The 27,733-nt window shown below is 47.8% G+C and overlaps 1 protein-coding gene across 3 annotated transcripts; it reads left to right on the forward strand.

Moving 5' to 3' along the window:
- Window positions 1-2,289: 2,289 nt before the first annotated feature.
- TMEM201 (transmembrane protein 201) lies at window positions 2,290-27,488 on the forward strand. Of its 3 annotated transcripts, XM_069034658.1 has the most exons (11): window positions 2,290-2,414; window positions 7,825-7,945; window positions 8,488-8,682; window positions 10,127-10,303; window positions 10,931-11,310; window positions 11,680-11,883; window positions 20,185-20,402; window positions 20,609-20,680; window positions 22,280-22,570; window positions 22,719-22,850; window positions 23,268-27,488. In XM_069034658.1, the coding sequence occupies exons 1-11, from the start codon at window positions 2,341-2,343 to the stop codon at window positions 23,363-23,365; spliced, it is 1,962 nt and encodes a 653-aa protein (XP_068890759.1). In that variant the 5' UTR covers window positions 2,290-2,340; the 3' UTR covers window positions 23,366-27,488. The 3 variants fall into 3 exon arrangements, with proteins under 3 accessions (XP_068890759.1, XP_068890760.1, XP_068890761.1); XM_069034659.1 differs by lacking the exons at window positions 20,185-20,402; window positions 20,609-20,680; window positions 22,280-22,570; window positions 22,719-22,850; window positions 23,268-27,488 and adding an exon at window positions 19,261-20,163; XM_069034660.1 differs by lacking the exons at window positions 20,185-20,402; window positions 20,609-20,680; window positions 22,280-22,570; window positions 22,719-22,850; window positions 23,268-27,488 and having other exon boundaries at window positions 11,680-18,254.
- Window positions 27,489-27,733: the final 245 nt, after the last annotated feature.

The following is a 27,733-nucleotide window of genomic DNA, read 5'->3' on the forward strand; positions in this document are numbered from 1 at the left end:
CTGACAGAGTTAGTCTTAATTTGATAAGGGGTTAATAAGCTAGCTATACCTGGAGACAACAGAGTTTCTGAATTAGTATAATTAAATCCTTTTTCCTTCCTCTCTCTAATAGAATTTTTAAAATTCACTAGCCCTTGATTCCTTAAACCCTGTAAAGAGTTACCATTTTTAGGTGACGCTCTGTGAGCAATCCCATTGATGTCACTGAGTATGGAATAAGCCTATTACCAGAGGGAAGAATTTGAAGTAGCTTTTTCCAAAACGATACCTGAATTTAAAAATAACCAAGCTTTCTCTGCTTGTGAAAGTTAATCTAAAAGAATTTTTCACTGTTCTTTCCTCCAGCTTCTTCAGAAAGTCATTTTCATGGAAGGTGGGTAAAGCCTTCATTACTTTGTAGCTTAATTATCAGTAAGGTGATGAAACTACGGTGCTATCTGAAGTGACCACAAAGATTACATTAATTTTACCAGGACTGCATCCCATTCATAAATTAACAGTTGAATGGAAATTACACACATACTGTTGCTGCAATATTATGGGCTACTCATGTTGGTTAATTTAGTTTCGGAAGTATTTCTGAGCCACTTGAGGTTTTCCCAAATCCTTACACTGTAAGACTTACTGCCTCCCTTTAGATATCTGTGGTTGCCTTGATAACCCTCAAAATACCCGCATTTACTGGGAATTGTGTTCCATGCTTGTACCGTGATGGTGCCCCTTGCACAAGTTCCTCATTAGCTCCTCTACGGAGGAAACTTGTAAACAATGCACCTCTGGTTGCACTGATACTGCAGATGGAGCTGATAGGAAGGGAGGGACTTGTGTAGGAAAAACAGACCAGCTCAGCAGCACAAGTCCTGGAGGACACGCAGAAGGTCTTGGAGTACCAAATGACTGGGTGGGTTGTTCTTCCTCCTTTCCCTATCATTTGGTTTCATTGTACAATCCCTAAGTAATTGCACTAAACAATGGAAGAGAGATGGAAAAATTATATGCCTTTTAAATTTGTTAAGATGAAATATTCACTGTTACTCCATAGAATTAATTTCCATGATTAAATCTGTACAGATGGAAATGGAACAGTGAAGAGCCCAACCATAGTTAAGCTTAGAAGTACAGCTTACTCCCAGTACAAATATTTGTCTATGAAGAGCCTTTCCATTTATGCTTTTTAAAAAACATGATGCTGACAAAAATTGGAACTCCTGCATTTTAAGCAATTTTATTGTGCTGAGAGGTTTTTCTTTTGTTTTAATCACAAAAACAGCTACACAACTTGAGGCTGGGTCAGTCTCATATTTTGGAAAGATCTTAACCTCTCATTTTCGTGTAAAAGCACGGCATGACTGTCAAACGACCAACTGCTTCATGTTCTGTGAGAACAGCAGCTGCCACCTGTGTGTGCTGAGGGATGAGAGCATAAAGGGGGTTACTTTCCTTTCTAGGGGAGAACTGACCAATTGCCGGTTCTCTGCCTTTTTATGGACGCCTTGTTTCCAGTCTTGTTTGTGGCGCTGGGGGTGGATCTGCTGAGGGGTTTGAAGCCTTTTCCTCCTCAGCGCTGGGCCCGCGAGGGGCCGTGGGGCAGAGCAGCGGCCGGGGGCACTGGGTGCGTTCAGCCTGGAGAGACGGAGGGACGCTCGTCCCAGTCTGCACCATCCTCCTCAGGGAAGAGGGGCAGACACTGATCTCTGCTCGCCGTGGGCAGTGACAGACCCAAGGGAAGGGTATGAATTTATATCAGGGGAGGGTTAGGTGGGGTATCAGGTTCTTCCCCCAGAGGGTGCTGGGCACTGCCCAGGCTCCCCAGGGAATGGGCATGGCCCCGAGGCTGCCAGAGCTCCAGGAGCGTTTGGACAGCGCTGCCAGGGATGCCCAGGGTGGGATTGTTGGGGTGTCTGTGCAGGGCCAGGGGTTGGACTGTGTCCCCTGTATATCCCTTCCAGCTCGGGATATTCCGTGCAGTGCTCGGCTGCGGCGGCCGCCCTTCAGCGGGGCCTGTCCCTGTTGTCACACAGAAAGCGCCGCCGTCTAAATTTAGGAGAGGCAATGCCCCCCCGTTCTGAGCTGTGCGGGCCGGGCGCCGGGCCAGGCACGGCGGGCCAGGCACGACCTCCCCTGCCCGCCCCCGCACGGCCGGGGCAGCGCCGGGGCCCCGGGCCGCCCCCGCCGCCACGATCTCGGCCTTTGCGGCGCTGACTCACGGCGGCCCCGCCGCACGACTCCGGCCTTTCCGTGAGTCACGCGCCGCCCCCGCGGGCCGAGGGGCGGGACGGGGGGCGGCCGCGCCCCTACAAAGCGGCACCGCCGCCGCCGGGTCAGCGCGGCGGCACCGGCATGGACGGAGCCGGGCTGGGCGTCACCGCTTGCGCCGCGGCCGCGGGGCTGCTGCTCTACCGCATCGCGCGGAGGTACGGCCGGAGGGGCGCGGGGAGGGAGGCTGGGAGGGAGGGAGGGAAGGAAGGAGGGAGGGAGGCAGGGCCATGGCGGGATGCGGCCCGCGGCGGCGGGAAGGCGCCACGCGGGGCCCGGGGCCCGCCCGGCCGCCCCGCGGGGGTGGGAGCAGCGGGGCCGCTCCTGGAGAGCCCCGGGAGGGTCTGTGCCCGTCCCCGGAGCGGGTGTGCGGGGCAGGGCTCCCCGCGTGGTCGGCGGCAGGAGTGTGTGGGAGAATGGCTGGGTGCGTTCTTCCGTATCCCCGGGAATGGCTTTTGTGTGCCGGGCTGAGCATCCAGGACGCGCTGCGCTGGGAGCGGTGAGTACAGGCATCGCTGCCCGCCCTCCGGCCCGGGCACTCCGCCGGGGGACGCGCCTCTGGGCGAGCGGGGTCTCCCCTGCTTGTCTTCTGACGTCTTTGAGGCAGGGAGAGAGAAGATCCTGCTCCTTTAGCTGGTTGATGTGGGGTGAAGGAAAGATTGCTGGGGAACAGGTCTGTAAAATAACAGCGCTGTTAGCACAGCGCTAGAACTTGGAGAGATGCCATACAAGTCAAAATTATTGATTAAGGACCAGAATTCTCTGGTTACTAATTTCTTAATTGCGCAGAACGTTCCTGGTCTTAGAACAAATTCTGACCAATTGAAAACCAGGTTTGAAAAGCATCAGGAGAAATGTCATGATTCAGGTCTCGTAAAAGGAGAAAAGCTTAATTTGACAGATTCTAATCTAGCATAGCATGATAGGAATGCAGGGATGTGTGGAATATGAGGCATTTCAGTCTTTATAGCAATAGACTTTGCAGTCTGCTCGTCTGTTAAGTGCTTCTATTGGAGACAAGCCAGTCCCAAGGGCTCCCTGTGTTAAGGTTCATTTCAAGTTTATGCTTTGCAAGAGAAGCATATTCCTACATCCTCAGTATGATGCCTGAGGTTTGCTCTAAAGCATCTGCTGTTTATTTAACCGTATCAATGATCAATGGGACACTAGCCCATATATAAGACTTAGCATTTCTATGACAGATTTAGGGTAGCCAAGTAATCCAGGTGGCCTAAAGCAATCCCACTGAAGCAGGCAAGATTTCTTTGACCCAGTTGAGGCTAACATGCCTTTTGAGGGAGGAGATTGGATTTGTTTTGCTCAGGTTCATTAAAAGGTCTCTGGAATGGAAAGCATTTCTCCCCAAGTCCTTGAAGACTGCTGGTAAATTCTTTCAGGTGACCTTGATAATTCTTTGAGGCTACATGTTTGTATTTCTCAGTACTATCCTGATACTTCCACATTTCTTAGTTCTGCCTTAGTTAAATGAATCTTCCATAGCCATCAGAAGGACAGCATAATAAGGGACACAGACATGATGTCAGACATGGATATGATGCTGCCTTTGCTTTTTGTTTATCAAGGAGATAAAAGATTTGATGTCCAGATATGCACAGAACCTGGGGGTGGTTATCACTGGGTCTGTGTCCCTCCCTGGGTCCACTGGGCACCTTTTTCCTGGTTGAGAGATCACTAAGTCAGGCTCTTGGGAGAGGACAAGCTGCTTTGTAACTTACGACACTGTACTAGAAATTTGGTCTGATGGCTAAATCTTGTCTATAGGTGCTAGTTCTGAGCAAATGCATCCATATCATAGTTCACCTGCTGGAATCTAGGCAGCTGTGATGTGTTTTTCTTGCACTGGAAAATGGGGGTTAGTGTTGGGTCTGCACTGACAGACCCCTTTACTGACAGGTGATGGACATGGGCACAACCTAGAGTTTGGCAGCTGTTTGCCACCCAGGAGCTTCCTTGCCAGGGAGCTGAGCTCTTAACCCAGTTGTGCCGACAGTGCCGGGCCGGGGCTTGGTCTGTCCAACTGCCCCCAGATGTGGTTTATCAAAACTGATCTGTGCAAAACAGCTCCTCTTCCCCATGTACTTTTTGTTCAGATTTGCTGGCATAGACATATGAATAACTGCTTTGTAATCCAGTTGTGCCAGAATGAAGACTGCTGCTTTAAATAAATTGGGTTTTTCTTCTAATCCTTGGCAGAGAATGAGGATAACCCAGTGAAGAACTGCACATCCACCAGTGGTCTCTTTCAAGACTGTAGAAAAGTAAACCTCTTCATCTTCTCACTTAGTAGTAAAGAGGGTGGAGAATAGATGTAAATAAAAATATTTATAAATCCAGTTTATTATTACCAGCACTTATCAGGGAGACTGTTGTTGTGGCAATCCATTAGAAGCGTGGACTTCAGCATGACCTTAAATGTGTGTATAAGTGAGGAGTAATGAAGAGTGCTGGGAGTTGGAAGGAGCCTAAGTTCCTCCTTATGTTACATGACAGACACAAACTAGTTGCTAACCAGTGTTTGTCAATGGGACCTGCAGAGCTGCAGCCTGATTTTTGTGAGCAAAATAAAGGAATCCAGTAGCTTCTCACAAAGGAGCATTTTGTCATATTATCTGAGCAATGTCAGACATTTAGGTGTTGATCTCATAACTGAGTTAACTGCAGGTATTTTCCCCTCAATTTTGTCTTAAGCAAATACTTTCTACCTGGAAAACAATTTGTCCAAGCCCGGGAATATTTTCTGAGCTTGATTGGGTGTGCAGGTTACACATGGAGTTAGCACAGCAAGTCAGCTGTGAATGGAATCTCTCTGTGCTGCAGGTAACTCAATTACTTCTTGTTGCTGAGGTTTTGGTTTGCTGGGAGGTTCTCTGTCCAGTGAAGCTGGTTCAGATTAGTACAGTGGTAGATTATAAACTCCTCAGGGGTGATTTGCCTTTCATCTTGCAAGGGATTGAGCACACGCTAAAGGCTCAGGTTTGTGTTGTCAGTCTCATACCAGGATCTGACTTCAAAAGCTCACTGCCCTCAGCTGTTGCCTGAATTCAGTCAAGGTAAATATAGCTCCAAAGTAGTTAAATCTGTATTTGAGAGTCTTTCCAAATACAGAACTTGTTTTCTGTTTTCTTCAGTCCTGCCCAGTAACTAGAAAATTAGCACCCTACCTACATGTTCTTGCCTAAACGACCTTTTCCTCCCCTTGTTCTTCTTTTTGCGTGCACCAGATTGGGAATTTGGGATTTTTTTGCACCTATTTCTATGGCAACAGATTATAGGTTCACAAAAGGAAGTATTATTGCCTTTTATCTTAAATAATTCAAGATCTAGCCATTTCATTTGTATACATTGTCAGAATGAAGTGCTGCTACTTAATCCTTGGTAGTACTTCCCGAGCCTCAAGAGCGAGAAGGGAAATCCTGTTTGGAAAAAGATGGAAAGGTCGCGAGTATACTGAGGATTTGGTCTTTGATATTAGCAAGTTCTCAGGTAGGGTTTGGCATTGATGGTTTTTGCTTTATAGCATGACTGCTTTATTCATTTCTTTGCCGGTGCTTTCCACTTGTTATCCTTGAAATTAGTGCTTCTACCTCTGTCATGTCATGGAATTTAGAGCCTGGGGGTGGGTAGAAGCTGAGGGGTGCTGTGTCTTATTTCCGTGGGTGCCAGAGGATGGTGCACAACGGCGAGAGGGAGGGGTTGTGGCAGGTTCTGCAGTACCTGGGACCGGGACAATAACCTCCCTCAGAGGGTGGAGTTCAGGCTGTGCCCTAGGAGCAGCAAGGTTTGTGTTCTGGTGGTTGAACCCTACATGTTATATTTGCACAGCTTTTACACCTGTGACAGTGAGATTGAACTAATACAACAGGTGTTGTTGTCCACCCTTCACATGGCTGCTTTGGCATGTGCTTGGCTTTTGGACAGCGGTAGCTCGTGGATAACTCAGACTGTCAACCTAGATTTGTCTGCTTTAAACTCTGGGTTGGTTTGGGGGTTTTTTTTGCCTGTTAGTTTTAGCAGTGGTATTTTTAACTCAGATCAGTTGAGCCCCCTTGGCAGTGAAGAAAGTTGAGCAGGGAATATTCATTTTAAGAGGGGTGTGGGTGTTTGCATCTATTTTGAGATGAGAATCTGTCATCCTAGTAGCTCCAGCCATTTTCTTTCAGCATCTGGCAGGGAATCCTTTGCACATTCTGGCTTTTCAGTGCTTCATTTCAAGCATATCCTCATTGTTTGTCTAAACAGGAGGCTCGGACATTGCTTGAGGGTTTGATATTTTATGAACTGAGTTTCAAGGCATGGTCTATGGGAATGGGAAAAAATGTCAGTTGTAGAGATCCATCTAGAGAGGTGATGGCTGAGAGAGAAGACCCACCTGGCTGCTTGGTTGCAGGGTGCCAGGCAACACTTCTGCAGCATTCAGATGTTTCAGCAGCAGAGAACATTTCCCACTGCTGGGAAAAGTTGCTCTCAACTGGGAGCACTTTGGCTACTGTTAGTTGCTCCCCAGGCCCTTGGTGAGCTCCCCTGCTCCGTCGCCCTCTCTGCTGCTGCAGTGGAGCCACACAGATTATTAATTCCCTCGTGGAGCTGGGCTGGTGGCAGCTGGCTCCATCTGTCTGCATAGCTGCTGTAGCGAGTCCTGAGCAGCTGCCCTCCCTTGGAAGTGTGACTGGGACTGGTTCTGATAAACCCAGACAGCTGGGCTGTGGTGCCTTGACCTGCCAGGAAGCTCCTCTTGGGGATTGCACTGAGTGTCGAGACAAATGCAGAGCTTCTCTAGCAGACGGGCTCAGGGGTTTGGGCCACTGAAGTTCTTTGCTCAAACATCTGTCACAACCTGTTGTGGTGGGGCCACGTCACAGCTGTTTGTCTGTACTGGCTGTTGTTTTAACAGGATTGCTTTAGAAAACAAGGGGCTCACGGATCAAGGTCATTAGTCTTTATCCCTTCAGTTCTAGTGCATAAAAGCAGGGGAAGAAATGTTGATTCCTCAGTTCCTTTAGTACTTAAAGTTGTGAAGAAACAGCTGTTCACAGTGCTGGAACCTGAGGATAATTTGATATGCCCATGTCCTTGAAAAATTTTCTACCAAACAGGGCAGATAGAACTGTAACCATGAGCCCGTTTCCTGGGTTTCTGAGCACTGTCACAGGCAGCTCTTGTGGATCCTGACTTTCTTCTCCTGGAATCCTGCATATTAAGCATCAATTCTACTGCACCTTCTCATAGAATAACACTGCTGATTATGGAGAGGACTTGTACCCCCAAATATGCCCCTGAAAAGCAGTGAAATGGGTAATTCACAAGGTTATTATTAAAGTTCTGGCATGTCCGTGGTACTAGAACAGAGGTATGATTGTCAGGCAGAATTTATTTCCACTTTAACATTCCGTCTTTTCATTGCTAAAGTGACTACTCCGAGTCGTATCACTACGCACATGGAATGGGAAGATTGATTGTTTTCCTGCATTTCCCTGTTTGAAAGCCATTGCTTTCCTCTCCATCAGCTGAGCTCAGTGCTCCTGCCTGAGACGTTTCCTCTCCCGACAGGAAGAAGCCCACGCACGTGTCGGTGAACTGCTGGTTCTGCAATCAGGACACGGTGGTGCCGTACGGGAACCGCAACTGCTGGGACTGCCCCAACTGCGAGCAGTACAACGGCTTCCAGGAGGTACAGGGACCAGCAGCTGGGGGATGTGCATGCCCTGGGAGCCCTGCTCCTCAGTTAGGGTGCTACAGGGGCAGGGCAGCTGAATGTCCAGCGGTTGGACAGCTGGCAGCTCTGCACTGAGCACCCGTGAGCTCTGCACCTGAACTTGGAGAAAGAATCCACTGCACTGGGGTGTGCTGACTAGAGAGACCAAGACAAATGTTCCTCTCTTGCTTTAAAGGGCAAAAGTGGCCTTGACATATCTCTTAAGAATATTCTTTTTACTATATGGAACAATTCTTCTGTGGTTTTGTATTCCGTTAAATAGCAAGGTCTGTCTTTAGCTGAAATCCAGCACCACCAGCTACTTGTGATAGGTGTGGAGGACACTGGAGATGGGTGGAAGATTTGAAGCATTTTGTCTCTTTTTTTACTTATTTATTTTGTTACGTAGGTGAATGCTAATGAAATGTAGAGCTGCTGACAGAGCTTAGGGAATCTTACAGTCAACCTAGCTTTGATTTTATGATGGAATGTTTGCTTTCCCTCCTGCTTTTTGTCAGAATGGAGACTACAACAAGCCCATCCCTGCCCAGTACATGGAACACCTTAACCACGTTGTGTCGGGCAGTCCGACTTTCTGTGACCCCGCCAAACCGCAGCAGTGGGTGAGCAGCCAAATTCTGCTCTGCAAGAAATGCAACAACCATCAAACCATGAAAATCAAACAGCTGGCTTCATTCTCACCAAGGGAGGAGGTAAGTGTTTGTTAGGGGCTGCCAGTCACTGGAGAATGTTTGTCCAAGGCATTCCCATCCGTGTATCTGCTATTCCTGCTCTGTTCATTCCATGCTGCAGCCCAGTAAGCAGGAGAGAGAGCAGTTTCTCAGTGTGCTGTGGAATGATGCTCCAACAGTCTTCAGAAGCACTGTGTGGCACTCCAGTGCAGAGAAGTTCACTGATTAGTGTTGCAAATTTACCTAATTCTACTTCAAAGCTGGAATGTTCCCCTGTTCTAGATGAACACTGGAAATTGAAGCTCGAGCCCAAAACATTTCTGAGATCGTCTTACAACTCTGGTACTTCCCATGGCTGAGTTTATGGGATCTGAGAGGCACAACAGCCCACTATAGAAGCCTTAATAGATTTTGTTCTCCTGAGGCCCTGGCTGTTCTGCTCTGCATTTACTAGTGAAGTAGGAGAGGAATCCTCTGCAGCCACATCATTTCCCTGGTTTGGCACCTGTGCCTAGGAGGGCAAAGGGATTTTGCAGTTACAGCAACAGGATTTCCTGCTGAGCAACTTCTTGGCCTTCCCATTACTTGATATACATGGAGGATGGGATAGTGGGGTTTCTCCTTCACAGTTTTATGGCTCCCTACAGTTTCATGCAGAGAATTTAGTGCTGCACTCCTTAGCCTTCAACCATGGTCAAGCCTTGGGGTTACACTGAGCTGTAGTGTGATGTGTCCATCCTCTGGTTTGCCTAATCCAGTCTGCTTTGTGTAATTGTAATGAATTTAATAAGAATGACTTCCAGAGAACAGATTGAAATTTGATCATGATAAATGAAAATATCTTTGTCTGATGCCCTTTCTCAGCTTTATTTCTAGTCCCTGCTTTTTGCCAGACCTATCCAGTTGCTCAAGTACTGCCAGCCTTTGGCCCCTTTTTTGGCATTCAGTGAACTGCAGTGCCTCTGCCAGCTGAGAAACCTGGGACTGTGTTATCCACAAGTGTGCTTGGATAAGGGTGTCAGTGTGACAGCAGGGGCCTTGCACAGCAGGGCTGGCTGTTCCAGGGAGGGATGAGCCTGGAATGAAGGAGCAACAGGTATTTTGTGTCCCTTCATTTGAGGAGAGGAAGAGTAATTCTAGTTACTTGTGTCACCTATGTGGAGTTCATAAGATCTCAAAAAAGACAGCAAAATCTGGCACAGAAATTCAGTGTGCTGATACTGGGCCACAGCTGCCTTCTCCAGGGCTCTTTTTTGCCATCCCTTCTGGGACATGGGGCTGGGTCAGCTCTGTGTGAAGCTGGTTGTATGCCTGGCCTGCAGCTTGGTCGCTGCCCAGGTCTGGTTTCAGGGAGCTGTCCATGTGAGACTGGAGTCATGCTTTGTCCACCTGTTGATAACAAACATGACAACTGGTGAGGGACCTGCACTTCTCACCTACTTTCCCCCTCCTGTTCTCTCACCAGGGCAAGTACGATGAGGAGATTGAGGTGTACAAGCACCACCTGGAGCAGACCTACAAGCTGTGCCGCCCGTGCCAGGCTGCTGTGGAGTATTACATCAAACACCAGAACCGGCAGCTGCGGGCGCTGCTGCTCAGCCACCACTTCAGGCGCCGGGAGACGGACAAGAGCTACAGCCAGGTACGTGGGGACACCTGAGGGAGTTCAGGGGCAGGGACAGAGAGCTTTGTACTGCTGCACCTGGGTCTGCAGCTGGTTTTATGGGCAGGCAGCAGCCTAAGGGGAGCAGCAGCCCTGGGGCTCTCTAGCCCTGGGAGCTTGGGTGTGTGGCAGCAGTTTAGAAGAGCACAGGAGTGTTGCCACAGATGCTCCTTAGTTTGAGGTTTTCCCCTTGCTGGTGTCATTCCGTGCAGTTGCCAGAAGGTAAGTCTAATGTAATAACAGAGTGGAAGGAAAATAATGGGACAGGCAGAGAAGGGGAGGTAGGGAAGCCAGTTTATGAGTGCAGTGCAGGAAATTACAGAGTACAAGGGGAAGAAATAAAAAAAGGACAATGGGAATTGAATTATGACCTTCTCGTTGTTTCACTGCCCTGCCTGACCGTGGTTTCTGCTCATATCTCTGCTGTTTCTCCCTTGCTAGTCTACAATAATCCCATGTGGTGTCATAATCCCAGTACAGAGACTTAGAAGGACTTGAGCAGAACAGTCCAGTAAACCATACAGTCTGGAAGTGTTTCCTACAGCACCGTTTCAAAACCTTGCTGCAGTTCATTCAGCTTCTGACAAGGTGTTTCTGTCTCTGCAGAATTTGTGTTCATCCTCCTCTTCCACTTCCATCACCACACCAGCTCAGGTGATACTTCTGCGGTTCCTGGCCTTCCTCAGCTGTACGTTCCTGGTTCTGATGGCCTTGTACGGGTCAGGCGACCCCTTCTCCCTCAGCACAGCCGTCCCTGCTGCTGTCCCCTCTGGCCCCGTGCGCAACAGGACTGGCACGAGCCCCCGTGCAGGCGGGGGCAGCGAGGGCTCGGTGAGGGGCTGGCGGGAGCTGCTGCGCCTGCTCCCGGAGCGCCTGGTGGAGAACCTGAGCGCGGCGTGGGCCTACGGCAAGAATCACCAGATGGCAGTGGCCGTGCTGGGGCTCTTCACCTGCCTGCTGGCCATGTTCCTGGCCGGGCGCATCAGGTGGGTGTGCTCAGCTTCTGTCTCACTTCAAACTGCTCTACTGGGAGCTGTCTAGTCCTGTGTTGCCTTGGTGATCCAGGGGTAAACATTTTCCAGAATGGCACATGTAGTACTGCATGCCTTGATTGATTCAATTTAAGCTTGAATTACTGTGAATGAAAAATTGCCTGTGCAGCTCTGGTAGAAAGTGGAACTGATCTACTCAGACACTTGCCCAGCAGCAGGCAGGGCTGCACATGATGTGCTGTAGTCAGAGGCAGTACAGAACCTGCTCAGTCTGGCTACCCTCTCCACCTTTCCTCTCTTTCCTCAGGACCCCGCTGGTTCAGTGATGTTGAAACCCTTGTTTGGTTTCTTTTCCCATCGCAGGCTCCGGCGAATCGATGCGTTTGCCTCAGTCCTGTGGTTCGTAGTGATGAGTCTGCATTTGGCCGAGAGGTACCTGAAGGTGGACACGCCCAGCTGGCTGGACACGGCCAAGTTTGGCACCACGTCCCTGTGCTGCCTGGTGGGCTTCACCGCAGCCGTGGCCACGCGGAAGTCAACGGGCCAGCGGAGATTCCGGCCCCGAAGGTCAGAGCCAGAGCAGTGACGCTGGGGGAAGGAGGAAAAAAGCCTTGTGAACTCTTTGTGACTGGTGCTTCTCTCTCCTCTTGTTATTTTCCCTTCCTCTGTTTCTCTTTTTTAAGATTAGATAAGCAGTGAAGATCTAGTCTTCCTTTTTTTATATATATATATCTATCTACACAAATGTATATATATGTGTGTGTAGATACATATATATATAATTTTTTCCCCATCCTTGCTTACCACTGTGCTAGCTGCTCGGAGCATTTCCACTGCTAGCTATGGAAGCTACTCGTGCTGCCTCCATTCTCCCTTCCTCCTGCATTCTACGTCAGCAGCACAAATATCCAGCTTCCCCAAAGTCAGTTCTTCCAGCAGCTGCCTCACAAACTGCTCCATAAATGCAGCCTCCTCCCCCTTCTGCTCCTCCAGCCAAAGAGAGATTCTGGCTCCTCCTGTCCTCCTGGTTCTTCTCACTGCCTCTCCATCCTTAGCCACTCACAGAGGAACCCTCTGCCCTGATCCACCATGGGCCCCAGGCCACCTTCACTTTCCTAATGGTGCTGTTCATTTTAATTTGGAACTGATGGGAACTTGCCTCTGGATTTGGAGTCCTCATTAACGCGTGCTGTGGTGCCCAGGCACGTGAGGAGGGGACCACACAGAGCCCATAACCTGGTTCTTCTTGCCTTCCACTGTGTAGCATCACTTACCTGCATCCTCTCTCGCTCTGCCCTTCTCCTGGCTCCTGTTTTAAATGGAGAAGTGTCCTTAAGTGCTTTTGACTGGAACTTCATTAATTTATTCAAAAAGGTGCTTTAAAAAGTCATGTAGCTCAGGGTGTCTTAATACCTGAAAGTATTCAGCTGTTTGAGGTTAAATTTTCAGATTTACCAGTGGTTGTTGCTTTCAGTGCCAGCTTTCTTTGGGTTTTTCACCCACCTGCTCCCCGAGTGACATGTGTGTATAAGCACAAGTGGATAAAAATGCATTTGTTCCTCCACTCCTATAGCATTAGAAAGAGAAAAAATATGGGACTGACAACCTTATGCTGTGATATCTGCTCAGCTTTCATTGTACATCACTACTCAGTCAGTGTTTATTGCTGAGAACACAAATGGGAAGGGTGTGCTGTAGGAAGGGGTGGGAGCTCTGCTGGGGGACTGCATGGCAACACAGATGTATTTTTTGGGTTCCTTGCAGGGCTTCTTTTTGTAGTCTGGCATTGTGCTAATACTGCTGAAAAAAGGTGTCTGGAAATTGTGACCTGGAGTTGAGTGCCTGGCAGTCCTCTGCTGAAAGCTGGAGTGGCTGGGTATTACTGTGTGGGGAGAAAGGAACTTCCAGCTGTTTGGGTTTTTTAGGATTAACTTGTTGGGGCCTCTTAGGATAAGCAGTCTGATTATCCTGCACAGTTGTTTGAAAGGCACTCCACTGAGCTTCTCATGGATTTTGGTCTTTCAAGAGGAAATAGCACTTTTAAAGAATGTCTGCTATTTTCTTCTGTTCAGAATAGCACAGTGGACCTCACCACCCTAATAGTCTGATACAAGATAATTGGGTGTCGTGATCTTCCAGTGTATAAACTATTAATAATCAGAATGGAGCTCTCACTGTGAAGTATCTGCAACTCCTGCTGAGAAATGCAGACACTACTGGGTGCTGCAGATGCTGGTGAAATTAGAGGAGCTTTTTCAAAGGAAACAAAAACTGTCTCCTAGCTGTTTGTACTCACTGTTTCTCGAGCCGGTGTTCATTGTGAAAGCACAAAGGTAGCACTGCCAAAAGCTCTGAAATTCATTACCAATAAGCCAGGCTGAGTCATGGGAAAGTGCAGCTCCTGGCTGTGTGCCTGTAACTTGGCAAGGGAATGGCCACACAGACCTGCTGCCCACCTGGGCTCTCCTTTGGAACCTTTTTCTGGTGCCTTCAGAGAACTGCAATATCCACCTCCAAGCTAACAGAACCTGGCTCCATTCTGGTGCTTGTGAATGATGCTGAGGGTTGTTTACTTACTTACCCACAAAAGGAATCCAGCACCTGCAAAGTCTGGTTCCATCTTCCATGCTCCCATCACTTGTCAATGCTGACCCAAAACATTCGTCTTCCAGCCCACAGGCACAGGAAACCTTGAGCTATTATGGCCATTAAGTGAAATAAGGCATCCAGACTCTTTTTTTAATTCCTTCCTTCTTCCTGCTTCAGGATTTCCAAATTTTCCTCATAAAGTACATGTAAGAAAAGACTGATGTTTCTGTTTAGCTGTGATTGTCTTCTGCACTTACCTGTACAATTTGGATTGAAAGTTCCTCTTGCTGTTCTCCTGTGAGATGTGTCCAAGTGATGGGAGGAGTCTCATGTTTGAAGGATATTTTGAGAAGGCTGAAACGAGGGGTGTGAGCAGCTGGTGGTAATGTCATGCCTGATTTCTGTCAGCAATATCCTTTTATTAATAAGAATGAAATGAATCTGTCCAAAGTTTCTTGCCCAGTAGTAAGGAAACTCTCAGTGGCAGCTTCTAAAGATGGCTGGCAGCCTCTTCAGATGTTTTATTTTCAGGAGCTGAAAGTCAAGGCTGTGTTAAGCTTCACTGTGTCCTGTTTCATATTGCCTCCTATCTCCTCTCAGTAGCTGTTTTCCTCCCCTCTTTTTAGGAGCACTTTGGTTTTTTCTTTCAATTTAAACTTGGCTCATCTTCGAGCTCCCTGGAGTCAGGCACCTTTTGTGATGTTTTGCTCTTAAATGTTATATTTGTTTACCATGCCTGTTCTTTTCTCTTATTCTCTTGTCTTTTTCCCTGTGCAGTGCTGGGATGGGATGGGGAGGATGCACACTAAATATTGGGAGCAAGCAGTTGGTAGAACTGTGGGAAGGAGAGGATTTACACTGTGAAGCCTGTATAATCCTGTTGAGGAATATTTTAGCTCTGTTCGCACAGCAAGTGCAAATCTATACTGAGTTTAAAGTCCTTTAATCTGGGAAATATGTTAACTGCCAGTGACATACAAGCAAGAAATCAGTTTGTCTTCGCTTTATGCAGATTAGTATAAATGAAGTATATTTACCAGTTGCACTGATTTATATGTCTGAACATCAGAAACCTACTTTGTTTTACGGCCAAGCTGTACAACTGATGTCTGTGGTGCTTTGTTCACAACTTGCAATTGAAGAACTTTTGTGCTTGTAATTGGGAAAATTTCAAAGGTGAAACAAAATAACACAATACATATTGAAGTGGGGTTCAATTTTAATGCCAAAGAAGCTTTTGTTTTTGCTCAGGTGTCAGCTTATTTCCCCCACTTCTCATGCCTCAGCATGTCTGTGCTGCTGCTTCTAAAAACAACAAAAACCTCAGAGCCTCAAAACCAAACTTGCAGCAATTGAATTTTTGGTGTTTTAGAGACTCTGATGCTGACAGTCTCCTCTCTTTCTGCTTGCCTCACATGCTGTTGCTGATGGTGGAGGATGATGGATCTTTTGGGGTAAGGGAAGAAAGGAGGAGAAGGGTGGGTTTTGTCCAGAGGTGTTCTGATTTATAAAGTGTAGCATTCAATCTGTACCAGCTGTGTCTCAGACAATGAGCCCTGCAGATGAGTCATAAATTAGCAGTATTCTACCGTTGACTGTGGAAAAAAAAATAGTCAAACCACTGCTGCCTTTACTGAGACTGTTCTTGCCACACCTGATTTCAAAGCCAAATAGGCTGCTCTAGACACTGGCGTGCCATAGGTTCTGTATGGAAGGTGCTTTGCATTTTTCACTCAGCAGTTAGATACCATCTGTGTCATCGAGGTGTAGATATCTTAGGTACATCATCTAACTGCATGATTGCTTGTCCCACAGCGAGTCCAGCAGGAGAAAATGTGTGTTTTGGTGCACAGTGCTCCTGTCCTGTGCAGCTGAGGTGCTATTTTGTGCCACACATTTCCTTCTGCTGGGTGGGATAAGAGCTGACAAAGGCTTGGTAACTAACAACCCTAGCTGACACAAAATCATCCAGAACCACTCAGTCAGTGCTTTGAGCTTCTTGTTCTCCCTGAGCTGGGCTCTTACTCCAGGCCACAGAGGAACACGTGGTAACCTGTGGTCTCCAGATGCAGTTTTGCTGCCTGAGGATTCTCTCAGCCATGCAGGCCAGAGCATGCAAACATCTTAACAATATTAGTGGGTTTTAGCCCTAAAGCCCCTAATTTGAGGTGCTGCTTTTTCACATGGACCATGTGTCTGGACCAGGGGATGGTACAGCAGAATAGAGCTGAGGTGCTGAGGGATTGTTAGTGGGTTTGTGTGTCACTTGAAATCAAATCTGCTCCATCCCCAAGTGCCTGACTCTGGCCCTCAGTGGCTGTGGCTGATCTGCCAACTCAAAATCTTGTACCCTGCCCAGCAGAACCAGATCTATAGAGGGGCCAGTGTGGGTTCATTAAGTGCCTTTCCCTGGACAAGATCTAGGACAACACTGTGTTGCTTTGCTTTGGTGGAACCATGGCTGCAGCACGGGACAGCACTGCCCATGTGTCTGCCAGGCCAGTGCTTTTGTCCTTCCTGTGCCCCCACTGAGTGTGGCAGGGCACAAGAGGAGCTAAAATTTCTGAGCAACTCCACAGGGGGGTGAGGGAGAACCCAGAGGTAGCAACCAAGTCAGCATCTCTGCTGCTGCTGCTGCTTCTCTTCTTCCTGAGGCCCTCAGTGACATCTGTGCATGCAAACTGATGCCTTTGTGGCCCTTTACCATTCTAAATACACTCTATTTATATCCAGTTCTTTCCTTTCTCTTAACTCCTCCTTTCCTACATCCATGCTTTGCATGTCCTAGTGAGCCTGGGTGTGTCAAAGGGTGAGAACATGTGGGGCTATAAAAACGGTGTAGTGGCTTTTTATTTTGACTTTATGGATATTTATCAAGTGCGCTGAAATTATGTGAAGCTAATAATCATGCTTAGATACTATGGGAAGTATGTATTGATGTAATGTGGACAAAGTATTTATGCTCTTATAAAAATTAATATAATTAACAGCCAGATAATTGCTCCAGACTGACTGCACTCATGAAAGCTGATGGGGGCTGTGCTATATGGCTTCGCTTTGGTTTTCAGAGATGCTTTTGAAATTGTGTGCTGTCACATAGAACCTGCCAGTTCCTTCCAGGTGTGCTGTCACCTGCAGGTACACTTGGCTCTTTGAGCCATGGCAGGTGCTCTCCAGTGAAAGGGACAGTACTCAGTCCTGAAGTCATCCCCTGTAAAGCCTTGTTTGGGACCAAAGCTCTTGAGTGCACAGGCAGGAAGAGGTTCCCTGAACATTTTTGGCATGCCAGCAAGTCTGGATTTGTGTAGACAAAGGATGTGCATATACACACACACCTCCCCACTTTGTGCCACTGGCTAGGGGGAAAGGCACAATTGATGCCGAACATCTGTACTCCAGAAGATGTTAGTGCAGGACATGGCAGCTCTAATTCAACCCTCCTTTTATGTCCAAAGCAGGACACCAGGCAGGAGACAAGAATTCTTACTCTTGGCAGCTGAAGTTTCTAGCTTTCTAAGTCACATATCAAAATATTAATGTGTCTGAGACCTGTGCCCATTTTAGCATTATTCTCCCTTGTCCTTGTGCCTGTTTTTTATTCCTGTATTGCTCTTTACCCCTGGTTCTGTGAATTTGGCTGGAGGCACAGGCTGTGGCCCTGAGTGAGGAGGTGCAGCAGGGCAGAGCAGTGTCAGGGCACACAGTGTGCTGCTCCCCAGTCAGTAACCCTGTTCCTGGGGTGACAGGGACCTGCTCTGCACCCACTGCCTGGGGAGAGGGGCTGCTGTCCATGGGTAGCCCCCAGCTCAGTTCTGAGGAGACATTAAGGCCAGAGGAAACATTTCACCCCCTGACTGACACATTGCCCCTGACTGCCCTGGGCAGATCAGACGAACCTGGGCACATCCCTCAAGCTGCCTGCCTGTGACTGCATCTTACCTTCTTACTTCATGGGCTGAATTATCTCATAGAGGAGTGGGTCCCTCTGCAGCCTGGCCTGCCCCGTGCTCTCCCATGTCTCCCTCTGTCCCAGGGATGATGCAGCATCTCTGGTAGAATGTGCATTACAGAGGCACACACGTATGCTGGTGTCTGTGGATAACAGGGAGCTGTTGGGACAGAGGAGGGGAGGCTCTCCTGGCAGGAGGTGTTTCTTCAGGACCGTGTACAGTCCCAAACCGTGTAATACTCTACTTTAACCTTCTATTTATTTTTAAAGTATCTGTGTAGCAGAGTTGTGCCCAAACTGTCTAGTAACATTGTGATCATTGTAAACACTAATTAAGATACCCAATTTTTGATGTTCACAATATCAAGTTCTGAAATAAACGGCTTCCAGGCCTTGACTATTTCCACAAGCTATCTGACTCCAGAGCCTTTTTTTTTTCCTTCTTTTTTTTTGTTACTTTTTTTACTGTTGTCAGAGCCACTATTACCATGTGATAAATGGCTTGAAGCCAAGACACAGCTGCAGTGCTCCATCCCAGGGCTGTGATGTGGTTGCTTCCTGCCTTATGATCCTCTTAATCTCCTTTTTTTCATCTGCTTCTGGAAGAAGTTTTAGTTCAGCTGCCCATTCTCAGGCATGAAGCACTTTCCCATGAGAGCTTTTAGCAGCATCGAGCCCTCTTGCCATGGCAGTGGCAAACACTAAAGAGTGCAGACAACAGGAACAGGGTTTTGCACACTTAGGAGGAATTTGTTCAGAACAGATCAATATTTAAGACATACTTTGGTCAGCATTCAGTCCTAAGGCATTAAAAAGCTATACATAAAATTCTTCAGCTCCTCTTTGCTAATGAGAAAAATTCCTTTTCTGGATGGTGCAAGACAAATGATTCTTCGCTGCCCTGAGGATCTGGCTGCACTAACTTGGTGAGATTGAGAAGTGGGGCTGTTGAGCAGCAGAGCCATTGGAAGCCTTATCCAAAACAGTTACAATCCCAGGATTGTGGTTATGAGTGATAAATGAGTGTAATACCATCCAGCCCTTTAAATGAAAGACTTCCAAAAGCCAATAAACCCGTTAAGCTGTTTTCTGCTGCTGCAAGGAGCTGTGTAAAGTTGGATCCTTTAGCCCAAAGACACAGAAGGTGCAAAGTTAGGACAAAAGAGCCTTGTTGCTCACAGGTGCTGCTCTGATTTGGCCCTCCACAGCCCTGCCACAGTGAGGGGTAGGTATCACTCTTTGTCCTATGATTCATATCAGTCCTGAGCTGCACTTCTAATTCCCTTTCCCGTTCATTTCCTCTTACAAAGGTGAGCTGGCACATCCATCTGTGTGTGTGGTGGGGCAGATGTGTGTGGGGTCACTAAAGGAATCCCCGTGGATGCAGAGCAGGATGCCCTTTGCAGGTCCTCTGGAACCTGGAGAGGTTGGGCCCCTGGGGCTGCAAGACCAGCACATCCCTGGCTGCTGTTAGAGGCATGTCCTGCACCAGGACCCTGCTTGGCTCACGTGTTCAGCCTCATTAAGCTGGTCAGGATTGGTGATGGCTGCCTCCTACTAGCAGATAAGTAGTTTATAAGATGCTTTAAATTGTAATCTTAACTCTAGAGTTAGCACGGCATAATATTGCTGCACCACCTCTTTAATCTCCAGGAGAGAATGACACGTGCATAAATCACCCCACAGTGCAAGGCTGAGATTTTCTTCATGCTCTGATTTACTCCTGGCTTTTCTCTGATGGAAGAAAAGCCATGTAACCATATCGCTGCTCTCATCTGTCTCTGTTTCCATCAGAAGTGAGATTAAGCCTCCAAATACTGTATCTGCAAAGTCAGATATCTCCATTTAAAAACAAGCATTTCATACTCAGTTCTTCATCATGCTTTATTTGACAATTCTATTACCTGTTTCTAACTAAAAAATCTTACAGGAGATCATTCAGAGATTCTGGTTCATATTATAGATTTTCTTCCATGTATTTTCATTCAGTTGTTAAAAATAATACAAAATTCCTGTATTTTCAACAGCTGGACTTCATAAAGCATTCTCTGGGTAATTTTCTCATCCAAGGTATTTGCACTGGAGTTCCTAAACTGTTCCACCCTTTTTTCCACCCTGTATTGTCGGACAGGTTGGTGCACAATAATTTAAGTACGGTTGAGCAATTCTTTTGCCAAGGTGTAGGAACATTCTCATAAACTCTTCAGCACTCCTGCCCTGAAAAGTTAGTCCAAACCTGGTAACAAAATGAGTGTTCCTGCAAGCACAACAGGCGAGGCAGTTGCTGGGATTTCTCGTTGCTAAGTGTCTGTCATGCGTGTCCTTTGCAGGTACCTCTCTGGGGACTCCATTACTGTCTTTCCCAGCAGCCCTGGCACAGCCTTCCCTTCACCTGCTACATCTCTGTTTGTCCCAACACCACCCAGTATCCTGCACCTGACAAACCAGCAGCTCTTCAGGTCCCCACGCAGAACTTCCTCCTCCTCCCTTCCCGGCCGTCTCAACAGAGCGCTCTCGCTGGGCACCATCCCCTCCCTGGCCAGGGCAGGTGAGTGTGCAGGGGCCTGTCCCAGTGGGAATGGCACTGGAATGGTGCAGTGCTTCAGAAGGAAATGGGCTGGGAGGGGTCCACACGTTACAGTCCTGTTCAGGGCTGGCTGCTCCTGTGGCACAGAGGAGTATCCAACAGTAGGAGTTTGGGGTTTGGCAGTAGCTGAGCCAGCTGGGTTCAAATTGTTTCATTTTTGCCTTTAGATTCTGGCTACTTGTTCAGTGGAAGCCGACCGGCCTCACAGTCATCCCAGTCCAAGGAATCCCCCACATCAGGTACTGCTCTAGGCCTTCCAGAGCAACTGTCTTTGCAGGATTTGCACTGAGTGGGTTGAAACACATGGTCTGGTTGAATTCCTTCCTCCCTGCTCGCATTCCAGTGAAAATGTCCATTTCGCCGTTAGAAATGCTGCAGGGAGAGTCCCAGCTAAGAGTGGATTTGCATTAAAATCAGGTGCTGTGTGTGTTGGATGTTCTCCCTGGGAGAGCTCACAGGGACATCAGTGAGACAAAACAAGGAGCCCTTTGCTGATTAGAGCTGAGTTGAGCCTGCTTGGATAGGAGACTTCAGCTGTTCCTAGGGCAGCTTTTTTGTAGCTTTCCCAGCAGAGTCCAACAGTTGGTAATTTGGCTGCCCTGGCTGCTCTGCCCTTCTGCTCCCGTGTCCTCCGTGACCTGTCTGTTGCCCTTCTGGCCCAGATGGGTCCCTGGGCTGTCTGTGCTGCTGCCAAGGCAGTCACAGCCTGGGCCGGTGCAAACCTCCTGCATCCTAGTGCAAAGTACATGTGGAATTTCTCCATGTTTTACTGTGAGGGGACTGTTGCGATCTGGTTTAAACCCAGAAAAGCAAAGCAAGTTAAGTCTCTGTGCATAAACTGGAAAGAACTTAGAAGGTTCAAAATATTCCCAGAAACGAGATTAAAATCAAACGAGGTTAGATGTTGATGCCAAAAAATGGATGTATTTTATTTAATAGTAAAAGAGGCAAAGAGAAGGGAAGAGAAAAGGAAGAGAGAAAAATGAAAAAAAGAAGGGTGCGTGGGGGGTGGGGGAACAGGGAGAGGTGACAGGGGTGGGTGGAAGCACATCACCCATCTGAGGGTCCCAAGGACATCTCGTTGCTCCCCTCCATCCGCCCTGCTGGTGGTGAGGGTCCCCCGTGGGCACCGTGGCCATCCCACTCCATGCTGCCACACGCCGAAGGGTGCAGAATTCCGTGGGTTAATGCACGCTTTGGGCCAGGTGGGAACGCCCACGTGCCTCTCTTACAGGGGCTGGCTCGACACTGTCCCTTGCAACACTGAGGGTCTGTGGCATTATCTCTGGGGCTCTGGTGCAGGGTCTGGGGACCCCTTTGAGGGGGGCCCTGTGATGGGCCGTGTCACCCCCTTTTGCTGTGGATAAGCTTCTGATCAGAGGCACTTCCAACACACACCCAAAGCCTCTCCTCCCCTCACCCTTTGGTGGAGGGTCTGTTCGAGCCCGGGCAGCTGATAGCCCTGGGGCTGTGCTCCTCATCTTGGAGGTGTTAAGCCTGTGCTCAGTGCATGTCCCCAGCCCTGAGCTGTTACTTTATCTTATCTTCATCAGCGAGCGGTGTAAGGCCTCACTCAGGGCCCCATTCAGGGTGGGGTAGTCTTCTTTGCAGCTTTTGTAATACAGTTTTAAAAGTCCTTTAAGAAAATGTTTAAGTCATAAACGATAACATTTCAGTCTCTGACAGGGACTCAAAGAAAGAAGGAATTTTAGTACAAGATGTATTGGTGGACATGTGCAACTCCCACTCCTTTTTCTTGTAGAAGTGTCACAGAGCACTGTGCCTGTTGTACAGGGATGGTAACCGGGTGGTTTTGTCTGGTGGTGTTTCCGCTGCAGAGCCCTTCTCCCTGCTGTCCGGCAGCGGGGTCCCCTCCCGCATCCCGTCCCCGGCGCCGTCGGTCGCCGGCTCCGTCACCTCCAGCTCGGGGTCCCTGCGCTTCCGCCGGCCCCTCATCAGCCCCGCCCGCCTCAACCTCAAGGGACAGAAGCTGCTGCTGTTCCCGTCGCAGAACGAGGCCCTGCTCACCCCGAGCGGCTCCGAGGAGCACACCCACTCCGACAGCAACATCTTTGCCCCCGAGCTGCCCAGCTTTCCCAGGAAGAACCTCGTGGAGCGGGGAGTGCCTGGTACGCTGCCGGTGCTGCACTCCTGGCAGGGCATTTGTGGGAAGGAGTTGGTTTGCAAGCACAGCCCTGCAACATCTAGGCCACAATAGACGGGAAACCTTCAGGAGAAACCCAGGTGGTGAATTTTCTTATCTTTTTCTCCTTGCAGATATGAGATCTGCTATGGAAGGGGGGAGTATTTGCAGTGATAATTCCATCAAAAAGGAGGATCAGTCATCACACTCATCTACCTGTGTGGTAGACACAACTACCAAAGGGGAAGATTTGGCAGGATGGAGAGGTGAGTGCAAGTCATGTGAGTGCTTCATGCATGTGTGAGCATTTCTGCAAGTGTAACAGATCTTTCCTGGAAATCAAATAAATAAGTAGTTGCAAAATGGACCTTCTTGCTATTCTAAGATCTTAACAAAGCTGTTCCTGTTCTTTGGACTATCTGAAGAACACTGACAAAGGGCTAAACCAAGACAGAAGAAGAGGGGTGGGGATGCAGGTGTCAAGAGCATGAGATGAGACGAAGATAGAGCCAAAAGAGAGCAGTGGAGCCTTTCCTGACAGGAGAAGTGCTTCAGCAATTTCTGCTTGTGCTGAAAACACTGGGCAGAGAGAAATAGTACAACATATGCTCATTTTTATTTACCAGTTCTTTAATATCTCTTTGTACTATTCCCTTTTTTTCCTCTGTGTTCTCCTCTTCAAGGTCGCTTTGGTGTCTCTGCTCTCCGGGGCCTGCTCGCCGTGAGCCTGACTCTCAATGCTGTCTTCACATCAGCCTATGTCTACAGGAGCCTGCGCTGATTTGTGCCAACACTCCCTTTCCTCTGGTTCCACCTGGTCCTGAGGAGACAAGAAGAATTCAACCATGGTTTCATGTCTAATGGCCGTGCCACCGCTGCATGCTGTTTTCTAAAAAACTACTGTACACTCAACTGTCATGAAAAGGAACCTGGGCAGCTGCTGCTGTCACTTCCAGGTAGAACATATCCCAGGATTGTCCCTAGAGATGGCAGGCAGAATTCCCAGCTCCAGTTCAAAGCAGGAGGCCAGTCCATTGGCCCACACACTTTCTTTCAAAAGAGCTGACCTGAGACACAAGCCTGAAAATGTGTGAGCTGTGTTTTTAGGAACCTACCCTCAGCTCTTCTTTCTGACATATTGACCTTGTGCTGATGGTGCTGGTAAAATGAGGAGAATTAGAACAAATGAGCTGTAGAGGAGGGATGGCTTAGTAGCTGGTGCTGGGCTGTGGCTACTGTGACAGCATCCCCAGCCTCTGCTCAGTGGTCCTCTTCTCTCTGCTCTTTGGCACTCTCCTCTAAATTGTCAGTGAACTTTCTTTAGTTGCCTTAAGCTTGCCTAAGCACATGGGTGACCTTGGCTGCTCTGTCATGTTCTTGCATCTTAGATGTCCTCATGCTTCCACCTGGCCCTGAGGCCGCTTTTACCAGTTCCATTCTGGCCATGCTGGTTCTCAGCCCCGCTGTGTGTCCCTGTGTCCAGCCAGCTCTGTGTGTCCCTAGACAGACACCCTGTGCTGGCTGCATCAGAACCAGGAAGCCCATGCTTCGCTTTGCTTTGCTTTGCTTTGCCCAGGAGGCATTAATTCTGTTACTCTGAAGTGGGTAAAAAGAAAGGATGTCGGTGTGATTTGCACCATAGGCAAAGGGCTTCAGCTCACAGCTCTGCTGGAGTTTTCACTGAAGCAGTGAGTGGCAGAGCTTGTTCTTGCTGTAAATCGCACAAATCTGTTCTGTTAGAGGTAGGTGAGGAGCTGTCTGATTGCATACATCTGTCCAGAAACCTGGCACCTCAGTCTGATGTTGGGGTTTGCTAAGTAACTGTTTAAGATACTTCTTACTTGCCCTTAAAATGCCCAGGTGGCTCTCAGTGAGAAATGCTAAACCTGCTTCTGGACAATTCAGCCTTCTGGATAGATTCTTCTTTTCTAGCCCAAAGGAAGTAGTAGATTTTCAAAAGCAGCTCGTAATTTGGGTATTTCTGCTTTTGGGTGAGTCTTCAGCATTGCTTAGAATTCAGGGCCCATTTAGAGTATTGTGCTGAACACTCAAAATCATTTAGTGCATCTTAGGAAAAAAAAAAGAGAAATCCTGATCTTGATGTTTTGGTTCCTAAAAACCAAGTGCAGAGAGAAGATTCACCAGTGTGTCAAGAATACCTGGTGAGAAGAGAGTTGACTGGTATTAGCTGTGTATTTCCTGAAGTGGGACTCTGATCTATTAAGAGTTTTTCTGTTGTGTCTTCCTTTGGGCTCCTTTACCTCAAATTTCACTCCCCCACCCCACTGTCCTGAGTTTGCATCCTAAATTGGTGCTTACTGTGTCTTTCCCTCCCTTTCAGTTTGCTGCTGTTCCCTCTCTTGTGCTCTTGCATGTGCACAGAACCAAGTCTATCTGCTGCTGACCATTCTCTGCTCTGAACCTGAGAGTCACACCTCGAAGTGATGATCACCCTTTCCTTTCACTTCATTTCTTTTCTTGCATGCTTTAATCGAGTTCCTTCCACAGCCTCACTTGGTAGATCAGGGGAGCCATAGCCAGACTCTAATCAGCAGGCATGTGACAGCTTAAATGGGGCTTTTCTGCTGCTGGTTCAAGCACTGAAAAACCAGTTGTCTCTTTGTGTTTTCCAACTCTCCCTGCATAGTTTTAGCTTCCCACTTCCAGCTGCTGCTCCCACCCTCCCTGTGGGTGAGACTGTCCCTGCTGTGCCTCGCAGGGGAGCCCAGACCTGCACCCACACGTGCTGATCTGAGGGGCTGAGGAAAGGTCACTCCTGACTCTGCATCTCTCTTGGCCTCCTCAGAGAGCTGCTGAAGGCTGCACAGCCAGCACCTCCTGGACAAAGGCCTAGAGCCAGGAGAGCACAATGATGTGCTGCAGATTGATGATTAATTCTATTGTAACTTGCATGAATTGTTCCTTGTAGCCAAACTGGACCCATAACCTTGTTGTAAAGAGATTTTTGTCCCTTTTATAGACTTTGCACGCTCACTCGAGCATGTGTACGGGCAGGATGATGGCAGAGCGACTGCCAAGCTTCTCGTTAAACCTCTGCTCGCTGGGTTTCACGATGTTCTGGTGCAGTGTGTGACATCCCATTCACGGATCCTTGTCCTACTTAAGAGGCCTCCTATACAGAGACAAGCTGCCAGAAAATACCGTGGCTTTGCTTGTCTTTGCTGTCACCCAGCAGATGTACACTGTGACTTCGTGTATGCAAATCTCTCACTTTCACCTCCCAGCCTGCGCTGAGTTTTACCACTGCCCTCACCTGGATCCCGGTCTCGACCAGATTGCAATACCACCCTTCTCCTCCTCTCCAGCAACCCAGGAGCTGCAGCATCTCCTCACACCTCTTCCCACCCCCATTCCAGAGCAGGAACGCTGTAACCTGTCACTGCACCTCTGCGGCTGCTCACCGAAACTGTTCTTGGAAGGGAGTTTGGTGACCTTGTCCAAAGCAATAGAGAGACTTTGGATTTTATTACTGAAGAGGGAAGTTTTTCATTCTGGTGCTAGAACTCTCTCCCGTGGTGCTCTCACGGTTGTGAAGCCTTTGCTTGAGGAATACACGAGTGTGTGTGTGTGTGTGTGTGTGTGTGTGTGTGTGTGTGTGTGTGCAGATGTATAAGAACATTTGGAAGGTTTCTTCATTTCAGAAGATCTGAGCCCATGTTTGTCTTTATATCGTTGGCCTTAATCTAGCTCATAGATACTGTGTCTATCTTGCTGCTCTTTTCTGTACAAAGCTGGTTTGGAGGAAACAGAAGTTTATCTGGTCCCCCTGTAAAAATCTCTGTGACTGATGATGTTGATGTTCATACAGTGTCGTTCAGGGGGGAGATTTTATTTTTCTAATACTTTTCCTACTGTAAAAACTGTTGGAGCGGAAAAGATCTTTACAAAATGGCCTGATAAAGATTTGAACATGACTTAACGATACCAACAATTAATGATTAGCTTTATTTCCAGACCTTTTCCATTTCCTACTTTCCATTGAAAATGTCCAGGTACTTTTCTTTGGATATGGGCTTGTTCGGCATGTTCTGAGACCTTGCAGATACTTTAGATGATTTTGCTGTTCTGAATTAGAAAGAATTTGTATTTTGGAGTCTGGTTCCAGTTCTGCAGTCTGGGGAGTTTGGCAGATGTGACAAATATTATGCACATATCTATTTGGTGGGATAGAGGGAATGGGTAGAACAAGTTGCTGGTTTCTGAAGTTTATCATATCTTTTTACATAAAATCTTAGACATTAAATTGGTCACTGGGGGAAAAAAAAACCTCATTGCTGGCATATGTAGGCCAGATTCACTGAATTTTAGGCTATTTGTTCAAGCAACATATTTGGCCTGTGAATATTTGATTCCCACTCCCTCTTCCTGGGTGCTGGGAACGTCTGTAAAACACTGCTGAACTGGCTGGGTTCCTTGTAACAGGGCAGCTGGACTGAAGGGCTTGTGTTGCCTGTGGATGCTGCTGGTTTTTCTTCCAAGCACCATTCCTGGAAATAACGATGGTCTTAACCTCTCTCACAGACATTTGTTAAAAGGCTAGAATGGGCCAATTTGGCCAATACTTTTTTTTTTTTTTTAATATATGTTGCATCCAGAAATTATCATCACTGTGTTCTGGGGTGGGAGTAAGGTACAGAGTATTTTTGGATTGAATGGGTATCTAGAGAGGGTGAGGAGGACAATTTCAAGTCCTAAACCTTATTTCCTGTGAAAGACTGTATGTTATGTGTGTGTACTTCTTTGGGGAGCTCTATCACTGTACAGTTTAGTTAAACGTGCTCCAAGGAAGGAGAAGCTGTTCCTCTGAGTTTTTTAGTTCTTGCTTTGTGTTTAAAGAGGAATATTTTTCTTTAAAAAATAAAACCGGATAAGTTTTCACCTTAGTGTGAGTGGTCCTGTTATATGCACACTGTACTTTTGTGTTCATTTGGCACTTAAGGGTTTTTTTTTCTTTGTGAAATCATGACTGAGAGTGTTTATGTATGGTTGTATGGTCTTTAATTTATGTTTTTATTTTGTAATGTAAATTAGGGGGCAGGTGGGATAAGCTGATCAAATCAACAGTTCTTAAAGGAGGATGTATTTTAATTAAATGACTGGCAACAGCCCACTAATAATTCTGTACATA

This window comes from Aphelocoma coerulescens, chromosome 21, assembly GCF_041296385.1.
Source record: "Aphelocoma coerulescens isolate FSJ_1873_10779 chromosome 21, UR_Acoe_1.0, whole genome shotgun sequence".
Taxonomy (NCBI): Eukaryota; Metazoa; Chordata; class Aves; order Passeriformes; family Corvidae; genus Aphelocoma; species Aphelocoma coerulescens.